The sequence below is a fragment of the Sorex fumeus genome, unplaced genomic scaffold, assembly GCF_029834395.1.
Source record: "Sorex fumeus unplaced genomic scaffold, SorFum_2.1 ptg000009l, whole genome shotgun sequence".
Classification (NCBI taxonomy): Eukaryota; Metazoa; Chordata; class Mammalia; order Eulipotyphla; family Soricidae; genus Sorex; species Sorex fumeus.
The window spans coordinates 10,248,823-10,261,780 of record NW_026606066.1 but is presented as its reverse complement, the minus strand read 5'-3'; the positions used below and the strand labels follow the sequence as shown (position 1 = coordinate 10,261,780).

At 39.9% G+C, this 12,958-nt stretch overlaps 1 protein-coding gene across 1 annotated transcript in view; it reads left to right on the top strand.

Annotated features, from left to right (window-relative positions):
* The window catches only part of CCDC148 (coiled-coil domain containing 148), a 350,508-nt gene that overhangs the window by 335,974 nt on the left and 1,576 nt on the right, over positions 1–12,958 (top strand). The window contains exons 12-13 of the mRNA XM_056110371.1: positions 5,508–5,625; positions 9,625–9,765. Of these exons, the coding sequence (XP_055966346.1) occupies positions 5,508–5,625; positions 9,625–9,765 (259 nt within the window). The remainder of the gene's footprint in view (positions 1–5,507; positions 5,626–9,624; positions 9,766–12,958) is intronic.

Below are 12,958 nucleotides of genomic sequence, written 5' to 3'. Positions count from 1 at the left end.
TGGGAATCAATCCTCAAACTTACTTCTCTTCTTACTCTATATTCTCTTGCTGATTGATACCATCTTCCTCATGGCTTCAATTCCTTATCACTCATTACTCACCTGTTTCTCCAGTCCAGATCTTGTGAAGGCACGTCTATGTCCAACTTGAACACAAATCCTTCTCCATTCATTATATGCAAGATAAAATCCTTAATTTCTTTATCTCTTCCACTTTCCCACAAACCTATCAATTCCTATACTGTTTTCCACACAGATTTAAATACACAACTTCTCTATGTATTTCCTTTTCCTCAATCCTCTCATTCTGCTCTAGACTGGAAAACCAACACCTTGTTATCTAGATAACTCAGGTCTTGCCTCCTTGTAATGCACACTCTGTTTTGTAGGCAAGAATTTTCAGATTATTGTATTTCCCAAATCAAAACTCTGAATGCTTGCGAAATACACACAATATGCCTCCACCACCATCCTCAGCTTTTGTCACTGCCCAATTTCGTTATTCACTTTTGATCATTCCAAACTGAGACACTCCAAAAGAAATGACCTAGATCTTTCTATTCCCCCATTAGATTCAGGTGTGTGAGGACAGATGCACGTCTCCTCTGTCGAAGTTTTAATTTCAACGCCAAGCACAGAGATTGGTGCATAGCAGGTGCTGGGGTGCTCAATAAATATTAAGTGAATGAGCCTCAAAGTACCTGAGTCTTTACCATATAGGTGCAAATGCTCTGCTTATTGGCAGTTTATTCCTCACTAGTCAAGCTCCTCTAACTTAAACAACTATTACTTTTCCACAAAGTAGACAAAACTTTGTTGCAGACAAAGCAACCTCTATATCCCCAAAGGAAGAGAAACTTTCCAAAGGTTCAAAAAATTAGCATATGGTAATTGTCAAATCCCAGGGTATCTTTTAATTGAAACTTCACAGTAGTTCACTTAGCTTGTACTCAGTGCTTCAATTGAGTAGAACCTCATTAGGGAGACTGTGTCATGCCTAAGTGAAAATGGAGAGAAAGAGAAATATAGCCTCCCATGACGTGGAGACATAGGAAAAAGAGAGCTATCTGCTTGTGTCCTTTTTAATCCACGAGCCCGACTGTACTGACTCCTTATGTTGAACATGATGAAGAGACCAGCCACAACTCATCAGAGGAGCTTAGATTTTCCTTCTAAATCTGGGTTTTGTACTCTACAAGGATATATTGCTTTCTTCTTTCCTTTGCTCTCCCTGTTCTTTTTCAATACCAGTTTCAGGATAAAATTCTTCAAAGAGCCTTCCTCCCCAGGAACGCATCTTGCTGAGAGAGCCATCAAATTGCCAAAGATGAGTCTTGCCAGGATTTCCCAGAGGTTCTTCATCATGGTCATTCACTCACTCTTTTCTACCACACTGAATTCTTCCTTGCAGGATTGCGATGACAATGAGGTCAATGAGTCACTCACTCTGAGTTGTAAGCCTTAGGCTTGACTAGGTTTTCTCTGCTTGGATGACCAGTCTTCCTTTAACGAGCATGCCTCCATGCACCTCTAGATCCTAAACCTCAAAAGCAGCTCAGATGCTGTGTCTTCCAGGACACTCTTTTTTTTTTTTGCGGCCTATCATACTTACCACAACTGGCAAGTAGCATCCCCAACTTTCTCCAATTCCTCAGTAAACCTGCTACGTCTCTTAAGTCAAGGTATACACATATAACTTATTTTGTTCTGAGGAGTGTCTTTCTGTTCCCCCTAAAAACTCCAGTAGGTAGCACAGGGACATTAGCAGAGCCACTGAGGAATGGAAAACTGAGGAACATAGTGATTAGCTGCATGAGAATGCGAGGGTAAGTGGTGAGCAGGGACTCTGTTTGCCTGGATTTGGTCTCTAGACCTGGCCCTTAATGGATAGAACAGCTAAGGTGAGTATTATCAACTTCTGTCTTTCGTTTCTTTATCTTTGAGATGAAACTAATGAAGGAATTTCATCAACCCCCAACCCCACCTAATAAGGTGATGAAGTTGAAAAAAAAACTTAGATATGAAAAAGAATTTAGCCTGAGACCTGATGCCTAATGAATTGGAATTAGGATAAAAAAGATTCAAGGAAGGCACATACATGGAGAGAACAGGTGTGCATATTAAAAATAAGCGTGTGGGGCCAAAAAAGACACAAATAGACTTTAATCTAGCACTATTAGAGGAGAGAAGACAGTAGTCACCTAGTCCCACAAATCCCCAGGTATAATACATACCTGGTTATATTTGGTATGTATACCTTTTATTTAGTAAAAAATAAAATTAATCTTAGGGTTGGAGTGATAGTATAGCGGGGAGGGCATTTGCCTTGCATGCAGCCGACTTGGGTTCATTCCCCAGTATCCTATATGGTCCCCCAAGCATCACCAGGAATAATTCCTGATTGCAGAGTCAGGAGTAATCCTTGAGCATCACCAGGTATGACCCAAACAGACAAAAATAAATTAATCATAATAATATTGATGTCAATTGAATATTAATTCAATGGACAAGCTTGGAAAAGAAGATAATAAGGGGGGTATGGTGCCGCCAGCAGGTCAATCTGTACCTGTGAGGCGAGTGCATCAGCAGCCTCATGGCGCCTTCAGACTTCCAGATACCCCAAAATTGCTGCTGTGCCTTTGGCCAGACCCCAAAAACTTGGGGCAAAGTTTACCAAGAAAGTAAATGGCCAAAAGTTAGGTATATGGGAAACACACCCACAAACCACCTCCAGCTCAGCTATATAATTGGAGGCAAGGCCTCTTTGGTTCCTGATTGAACTGCTTAATGGACATGATCCCAGAGACTCAGAAACGAATCTCGGAACCCAGTGGCTTTAGGTAGAAATGCGTCTGGTCTCTGCAGTAGGCTACTGGTGCTGGGCCAACCCAAGTGGGAATAGGTTTCGTGCCTTGGCCTGTTCCCCCCTGGCAGCCCAGTGGCCGCCATCCATCTGAGGCCACTGGATAGTCACATTTGGGCCCCCAGTGACGAGACACACAGGGCCTCACAGGATGGGGGTGGAGCCAGGCTTGTCCTCCCCACCCCAACGAGACCCCAAGTCATCGCCCACAAATGGCCTCTCTGGCTCCTGATCAAGCTGCTTAATGCCCATGATCCCAGAGACTCAGAAACAAATCTCAAAACCCAGGGACTTTTGGCAGAAATGCATCCGGACTCCACAGTATGTTACTGTCGCTGGGCCACCCCAGGGGGGAATGGGTGCTGTCCCTCCGCCTGCTCCCTCTTGGCTGTCATCCTCCAGAGGCCATTGAACAGTCAGGCTTGGGCCCGCAGTGATGAAACTTGTTGGGCCTCACGGGATGGGGGGGGGGGGGGGGGGGAGCCGGGCCTGTCCTCCCCACCCCAATGAGACCCCAAGTCATCACCCACGAATGGCCTCTCTGGCTCCTCATCAAGCTGCTCAATGGCCTTGATCCCAGAGACTCAGAAACAAATCTCAAAACCCAGCGACTTTTGTCAGAAATGTGTCCGGACCCCGCAGTAGGTTACTGTCGCCAGGCCACTCCAGGGGGGAATGGGTGCTGTCCCTCCGCCTGCTCCCTCTTGGCTGTCATCCTCCAGAGGCCATTGAACAGTCAGGCTTGGGCCCGCAGTGATGAAACTTGTTGGGCCTCACGGGATGGGGGGGGAGGAGCCGGGCCTGTCCTCCCCACCCCAACGAGACCCCAAGTCATCACCCACGAACAGCCTCTCTGACACCTCATCAACCTGCTCAACGGCCATGATCTCAGAGACTCAGGAGCAGATCTCTAAACCCAGTGGCTTTTGACAGAAATCCCTCCAGATTTAAGTGTTAAAATTTCAGAATTTCAAAACCACATGGCCCTACTGCAGCCAAATGACATCATATGTTATTCATAACCAGCAATAGAACACAAATTGTCTATTGTTGCCTTTTCAGCAGATCTGAGTGTTGGGGTAAAATCTCAAATAATGGTGGGTCTTGTGTCGAAATAGTGAATGTGATCAAAGTAGAGAGAAAGTAATGTGGAAATCATCTGCCTCAAAGGCAGGGGGAGGGTGTGGGATGGGAGTATACTGGGATTTTTGGTGGTGGAGAATGGGCACTGGTGAAGGTACGGGTGTTTAATTGTATGACTGAGACTTTGACCCAAAAGATTTGTAGCTGCTCTCATGGTGATTCAATAAATAAAATTATAAAAAATGGGAAAAAAAAGTAAGGTGGAGTTCATGCACAATTCAATCAGCTAATCAGTGGCTGAATAAATAGCAGTACTCCTACCAAAAAAAAAAAAGAAGATAATAAGGGTTATTACCATAAAGAAATCCAACAGATGGTCAAAGGATTTTGGATTCTAAAACTCGTATTAAAAACGTGCCCTATTTTGAACCTGAGAGATAGGATAGTGTTTTAAGCCTTGCTTTGCATGTGCCCACTCTCCAGCACTACAGGTGGTCCTCTGAGCACTGTCGGGAGGGATCACTGAGCACAGAGCCAGACATAAGTGCTGAGGGCTTCAGATATGCCCCCAAAACCAATGACAATAACAGAAATTCTATAATGCCCTGTTTGAATGTCTGATGGTTTTAAGGATATGAAAAAAATAACACTATAGAAAAGTCATGTTTTTGCTGCCATCTACAGTCAAAGTGCATTTTTAGGGGGAAAAACCCCCAGTTTATTATTAAATCTACAAGATTACTACATTCTGGGAAGCAAAATGAAAACATTTGCTGGAACCTGACCTTTAAAGTACACACCAAATATATACGATGGAGGAAAAAATTAGTTAATGATCAATGTGACATGAATCCCTGGTTGACAGATTCAAAGAGAAATAGAAATTAGTAATAGCCTTGATGTAAGTCAAGAGAACCCTACATGTCTGACCTTCCTTATTCCTATAACCAGACATAGACTAGAAGGAAAAAGAGTTCAATCTCCGGATATCCTCTGTATCGTCTAGAAATTGACATACTTTCAAATGGCAATAAACTTGGTGTTTTCAACTAGTATGTGAATATTTTTTAAAGTTCCTTAACATGCACCCCAAAAAGATATTTTTGGCAAAAGGATAATATAATGTTTGATTTCTTAGTAATGGTTATATTCAGGTATGTATACCTAATCAGTAATGCATCTCAGAATATGTGACAGGGTCTTCTGAGGAGACTTTTTAAAATCATTCCCTTAAGAAAAATTATAGCTGCTGGTCACGTTGACTGCAGCGATGGCAGCTGACAGAGTTAAGACAATGACTTCAATGAGGAAAAGAGATAGGGTGAATTTTACCCCCACACTTCTATACCCAAGACCTAACTTCTCTAGTAGTATTAAGCCAAATGGTAAACTGCATTTTATGTAAGCATCATTGTTTAAATATGTGATATCAATAGAAAGCAAAAAAGAACCAAACTGGACTGTCTTGTTCCCTCTGAATGTCTTCTACTCTCAGGCATCCTTTCATATCATGTCTGTGTTTATATGTGACTTCCCAACTTTCCTTTTATTGTTTCTCAAGGGTTAAATATAGACAAGAGCTTTTGGAAAAACGTTTGATGGAGAAAAAAGAGGTGGCTCTTCAAGAAGCACACGAAGAAGAGGAGAGAGAGAGGCGGTTAGAAGCTCTAAGAAAACAGGTGCTTTTAATTTGTAAATTTTCATGGGTGGTTTAAAATGTTTCTAAGTACTCTTAATGACATTATTACTAGGGCTTAGTTCATGACATCTGCTATGAAAAATGTAACTGTCCTAACATGGTTCTTCATTCCTGGGAACAATCAGACTTATATGTTACCACTTCTACTACCACTTTATTAATAACTTTATCAGCACCTTTTACAAAGACTCTCTCCTTCAGTGGGTTTGGCGTTGGAACATTATTTGCCTAAAACTGAACTGTCAATAACTTTGTAAATTACAGATCTTTAATTTTTTAATTAAATACATTTTCAATATAAAAAGTCATGAATACATTAAGTCAAGCTCTTAAGAAAAAATTAAAAGGCTCCTCCCAAATTAAATGTATGAATATAACCTCTAGTTTATTAGCTAAGAAGCATCCTTTGAACAGCAACAAAACTCTGCATCTTGCCAAAGAATTTTTACTCTCCTAAAATAATCGGGTGGAGCCCAAACAAGATAATTATTTTGGGGACTTGGAATCTCTGTTTGGAAATATCCCACAGTCAACAAGGAGGTAGAAAACCACATTTGAAAAAACACTAGTACATATGTACATACACATAAACAATATTTTTTTTTGAGAACTAAAACTTCCCTTTGCTTAGTAAAAAGTAGGGTAGCCTAGTTGAAAATAGATGGCAAGAGCAGGAATTTAAGAAATTGGGAAATGTGCTCAAGTATTTTCACTTGGTGAAATTTCAGTGTTTTTAGTCTGGGAGTGATTAGCTCGACGCAGAAGCTCTAGAGTCTTGGCACCATTTCCCAGCTGATAGGAAATGACTGTCTGGTTTCCATTCCTTTTTGGTGGAGGCCACATAGAATCTTGGAGAAAAACTTGGTTTCTGCTTTTCAAACCTGATACAACCCAGTTTGGTACTTGGAGCAGAGGAAAATTAAATCTTAGCCTTCCTACTTCATAGCTTCTTTATCTAAAAAAATTGGTTTAGACCAATAGTATCTGCTTCATAGATTTATAGTACTATGTATTTGTGCTAGAGTATTTACTAAACATACAACTTTTTCTTCTAAATGCATAGGCTTTAGATTCAGTGATCTCTACAATATCCCTACTATGTCGACATTTTTATTTATAGAAGAGGAAACAGAGGATATGGTGCTTAGGTGCTTTCATAACATTACATAGGAACTGTCAGACTGAATTCAAATCAAAGAAGTATAACTGAGTGAGATAATATAAATGCATATAGCAGCTAGACCTTTTCTTTTTCTTAAATAGATTTTAGAAATTCAAAGTAAAGGAATGTAAATTTTGGTCATCTGAGATTCGAAAAACTTAAATTATTTGATTTAATCACTTAATCACTTAATCCCCGTTATTCATCGATTTATTCGAGCGGGTGCCAGTAACGTCTCCATTCATCCCGGTTGCGTGCTAGCGTAGCCCAATGGTATCTGTTCGTTTTAGGAACATGTAGAGCCTCAAACCGATCATTTAGGGTCTTGACGAAGAAGTCTGACCATCTTATAGGTGGGCGTCCACGTGATCTTTTGATGTCTCGTGGAATCCAATCAGTAATGGCTCTAGTCCAGCGGTTGTCTGTAAACCTCATTACGTGTCCAGCCCATCTGATTTTTGATGTCTTGGCAAATGAGACAGCATCCCTGATTCTTGAGCATTGACGAAGATCAGAACTCCGGATTCTATCTCTCATTTGAGTGAATCGAGATATTCCAAGCATAGTTCTTTCGATTCCTCTTTGAGAGACCCGAATAGTGTTCTCATCCTGTTTTCGTAGGGTCCAGGTTTCTGAGGCATATGTTAATGCAGGAAGAATGGTGGAATCAAAGAGATGTGCTCGTAGCTGGAGGTTCTTTGTCCTTTTAGTTATTTCTTCAATGCTCTTGAAGGCATTCCAAGCCACTCTCTTCCTCCTGCGCAACTCAGGTGCCAGGTCATTCATCATGTTGATTTCTCGACCTAGGTATATATAACTGTTGCATTTGGAGATGGTGGTTCCGTTGAGAGCGAATGGAGCGTCAGGAACAAGGCTGTTTCTCATAAACATTGTCTTCGTAAGATTCAGCTGTAGTCCGACCTTTCCACATTCACGGTCAAAGTCGTTCAGCATTTGTGCCGCTTGGTTGATGTTTGGTGTTATTAGAACGATGTCATCAGCAAAGCGGAGGTGGTGTAGTTGCCGACCATCTATCTTCACTCCCATGTTTTCCCATTCCAGTCGTCGCATGATGTTCTCGAGGGTGGCACTGAAGAGTTTTGGTGAAATGGTATCACCCTGCCGAACCCCTCTCTTGATATGGATGATTACTTCTTTGTAGAATGGTGAGATCTTGGTAGTGAATCCGCAATAGAGCTCACGAAGGATCCTGATGTATTGAGTTTGTACGCCCTGATTGGCTAGGGCTTCCATGACCGCTTCCATCTCAACAGAATCAAAGGCCTTCTTTAAATCAATGAAGGTTAGACAGAGCGGCATCTTGAACTCCCGAGATACCTCAATGAGCTTGGTTATTGTGTGGATATGGTCGACGGTGCTGAATCCTTTTCGGAATCCGGCTTGTTCACATGGTTGTCCTTCATCTAGTGTTCTGCTAATCCTATTCAGGATGACTCGAGTGAATAGTTTGTAGATGACAGACAATAGGCAGATTGGGCGATAGTTGCCAATGTCGTGGATGTCTCCTTTCTTGTATAGTAGTACAGTCCTGCTGGTTTTCCATTGGGATGGAACCTTGCATTCAGACAGGTAGCGTGTGAAGAGTCGAGCCAATGTATTGATGAGTACTGATGGTAAGTTCTTCAGGTGTTCAGGTAATAATTGTGATTATTATATCAAAGGCCTTCTGTAGAAACTGTGTTGTTTCTAAACACAGTGTTGTTCAAAGTGTGATAACTGCAGTCCCTACAATTAGGATTATTTACATCTGTGAACCCTTTGAAAAGAGAAAGTATCTGAGCTTATTACCTGTAATCAGTGTTTAGAATTGTAGTATAAGACATTTTGTCTAGAAAACTATAAAATTAAAGTATGTTGAACCCCTAGTTATGTTATTAGCTTCTTAATGGCATTAAAATGCAATTTTTAATGCTAATTCCTAGATTTAGGAATTAACAGGCAGGTGTTACTAATGGTGCATATAATTTACAAAATTAGTGACTTCTTTTCATTAGAATGCAGGTTTGAATGATTTCAATTATCATAAAGGACAAGGGTATTTGGGTTAAAATGACTGTGCAGTTTTTCAGTATAAGAGAATCTTTTAGAACAATGGTTTTTTGCAACCCTAGAAACCTAATTGTTTTGTACGAAGGAAAGTCACTGATCTTACCCAAAAATGTCAACACAACTTTACAATCTGATATGCTCTAGATTGAGTTTAATTAGATTGAACTTTTGAGAAAGCTTCATGGAGAATTTTATCAAGGACTGCTTTCTTGTGGTTAAAATTAGTTTGGTTTTACCTTTGGTTACTTTGAGAGTGATTGTATATGCAAATTTTCTGTGTAATATTTTCTTTAATTTTGTCTCAGGAAGCTAGAAGTAAATACATCTAAGATTAACCATAACTGTAATTCAATCACTTTCATTTTATTATGGTCCTTTTTTTTGGCTTTTTGGGTCACACTTGGCGATGCACAGGGGTTACTCCTGGCTCTGCACTCAGGAGTTACTCCTGGCGGTAGCTCAGAGGACCATATGGGATGCTGGGAACAGAACCCGGGTTGGCCGCGTGCAAGGCAAACATCCTACCTGCTGTGCTATCACTCCAGCCCCACATTTTATTATGCTTTTAAACCATTAACTAATCTGTAACTCTCTTTAACTAACCCGGTTTAATAATTGTTCTGTATTTCCCTAAAGTCTTATTATTGATAAAATTTCTTAACTTTAATGGACATTAAATATTAATCATATAGCCCAGAAGTATATCTTTTATCTTGTTCCAGATAGCCATGCTTTTTTCTCTTCTAGGTGGCTATTGTTGCTCAATTTGATCCTATTAGAATGATGTCAGATACAATGGCATCAAAAGCGAGGATGGGTATTGGAATTGAGGAAGAATTTATTCTTCAAAAGCCACTCTTCTCACTGAATACATACAATGAACAGCAGGTAATTATGGGAATTAGCATGATTGATGCAAAACCGTGATGATGACAAGAAGAATTGCAGAAGTGTGTGTTTTGGGTTATAAATTATTTTCAATATTTACATTACCACGCATAATTTTTATTCTTAAATGATAGCACATGGTTACATAGATCCTGTCACTTTTAAATTTTGAGTCACACCCTGTGTGGCTTATTCCTATTCATGCCTAGCAAAACTCAAAGGACTGTGTGAGGTGTGCAAGGCAAGCATCCTTCCTGCTGTACTATCACTCTAGCCCCATTCAGCTCTCATAGTTATAGAGGACAAAACATATTATACAATTTTCATTAAAATTTTTTCTAATTAAAAAATGTACTTTGGAAGGAGGAACCCTAGAGGGTGCAACCCACTTCTAGATGTTCAGTAAGTTGCTCCTGGATGCCAGGGTACAGCAGGGCCTCCTGCATTTAAAGCAGTTACACAAGCCCTTTGAGGCATCTCCCCTGCCCCTATATAATTTTTAATGTTGTGTTAATATTGCATTTTTAAGTGTTTCTCTATTTTGTTAAAAAATTATGTTTAAATTCATTACAGGTCCTATTAGAAACAAAAACTGATGATACTGACAAAGATAAAGGAGAGGACAGCTTTCAGAAATAGAAACAGAAAGGAATGCATTAGAGTTAATGACAAGATGAAATATTTTTTGTGCAAAGTATTAAAGGGTGATTTAGTCTCTGTGAGGAACTTGCTTTATTTCAGTCTGTTCTTAAACTGACAAGGGATTTTAGAAGGATCTTTTGGATAGATGGTTCTAGGAGGGAGGACTGTCAAATGTGTATCACTGAAATGGAGGAAGTGTTTAATTTTATAAATCTCAAGTAGAGAGGTAAAATGCTTATTTAATTTTAAGACATGAAGCTTCACCTATTAACAAATAAATTTTTCTGTTACTATGTCATGCATCCTTTGCCAAGGATTAAAAAGATGAGTAATTCACACATTAGTTAGATGGCTATTTATGGAACCCAGTTCTGTTCTGGCACTGTGCAGAGATGCCAGATTTACACCTTGAGCCTATTAGACTTGTTTTATATAAAGGTATTGAGCTCCTCAATATGAGGAGAGGAGTGAGAAGCTGGTTTGGAGGGAAAGTAGTGAATAGAATTAATGCCACTAGGGTAAGATAATTTCCACAATGAAGATTTGAGGGCTGGCTGTGAGGACTATGGCAGCAAGGAGAAGGAAGTGAATGACTGAGCCTGGCTGGGGAAGTCAGAACAAATATAAAGCAGGAAACTCAGTTATATGTGAGTCGAGGCGATTTGGCAGCAGGAACAAAATTTCATTTCCAATGATATAAGCTAACCACCATCAAAAATTTGTTGTAGGGAATGGGGTTAAGTGCAGGGAGAAGCATTAATTACAAAGCTGCCAGGGTATTGTAGAAGTCAATATAGGACTACTGGGCTTGAAAGGAACTGAAGTCTAAAGCTTGAAAGAAGAGTTTCTACTAGCAAAGGAGAGTTTTGACTACAAGAGTCTTTTACTGATTTGTCTCCATGTAAGGGACTTGACAAAGCTAAAATTAGATACATGAATTAGGATCAAACTGTGCAAAGAACAGAAGGCCTTGGTTGCTAAGACATTGACCAGCAGAGATGGAACTTTGAAGCCGGTAAAGTATATAACCAGATTTATGAAAAACTGGTGGGGGTGGAGTTAGATCCTTTTACAATGACAGTGTCTGGCAAAGTGATGTGGAGGGCACAGATGGTTCTGGTGGAGAGGAGAGGGGATAATAAAAATCAGGATGACCCTCTGGTTGGCAGCAGGTAATACTGAAAGCAGCTTACATTTTGGATTCGAATCCACATCCACAGTTTACTGGCCATGTAAATTTGTGCAAGCTAGTAACATCATTTTGTTTCCTTTATCTTTAAAGGGATTTACAAGGTCCTTATAAGAATTGATACAATAAAATGTAATTCTTAAAGTGTCAGTTTGGTAAATGATAATCACTCAGTGGTACTGTCATTAACCATGTAAAAACACTGAAGAAAAAAACAAAGGTAGAAGAACAGAGCAATTTTGTTCATCACGATCAGGATCATCCTGTTGTTCGTCGATTTCCTTGAGCAGGCACCAGTAACATTTCCTTCTTCCTAGCCCTGAGATTTTAAAAGAGCTATTTCAATGCTCTTTCAGGATTAAGAGGATGAGACCCATCATTGTTACTGGTATTTGGCATATTGAGTACGACACGGGAAGTTTGCCAGACTCTGCCGTGTGGGCAGGATACTTTTGGTAGGATAATTTTGTTCATATTAGTGTAAAAATGCCTTCTTAGATACTTAGAAGAAACTGATTGGCTGCCTCTGAGCAGGAGATTTGAAGAGATGCAGATCAGGGTGCAAAGAAATTTACAATTCACTAAATATCTATTAATATATAAAATAACAAATATAAGCCTTACAAGCTGTGAAGTGGACAATTCTGGCAATAATTCAGGGATGCAGTAGCACACAGATAGGGTATGCATCCTTGAAAATAAATGCAGAAGTAAAACCTAGGCCTATGTACCCTTTTTGACACAAATATCTTATTTTTCACATGCATGCATTATTACCACTCATTCCTATATTTCAATCAGTTTCCGAGTTCTATTGATTCTCCTTTCACAGCCTTCCCAACAATTATCCCATCGTTGCGACTAAATAAGTATAGGCATTTATAACTTCATGTCTAGGCAATTTAGTAGCTCTCTTTGCCCCCTCTTTCCTTTTGACCTGCATTTATAATCAGACCTTTCATTCTCATTTAGTTACAGTGATATTGCATGTGAAAAACAGAAATAAATACAACTTGCAAGCAGTCCAGAATCTTTGGCATGACCTTCAAACTTTCAAACTTTTAAAATCCATATCCTGGACTGGAGCTTAGATACCTAAGCAGGGGTTTAGGCTTGCACGTGGATTGACCCCAGTTTGATACTCTGCACTGCACTGCAATGGTAGCCTGAGCACCACCAGCAGTGATCCTTGACCACAGCCAGACGTGAACCATCACTTTAAAAAAAAGTAAATTAAATAAAATGCATGTCCAGTGTTCGAATTGTCCTTTTCCAGTGTTCCCTAATGGAAATCGATGCTCTACCAAAACTTCTCTGAGCCAGAGTTGACCAATTTTACCTCTGATTTGCATTTGTTCTCCT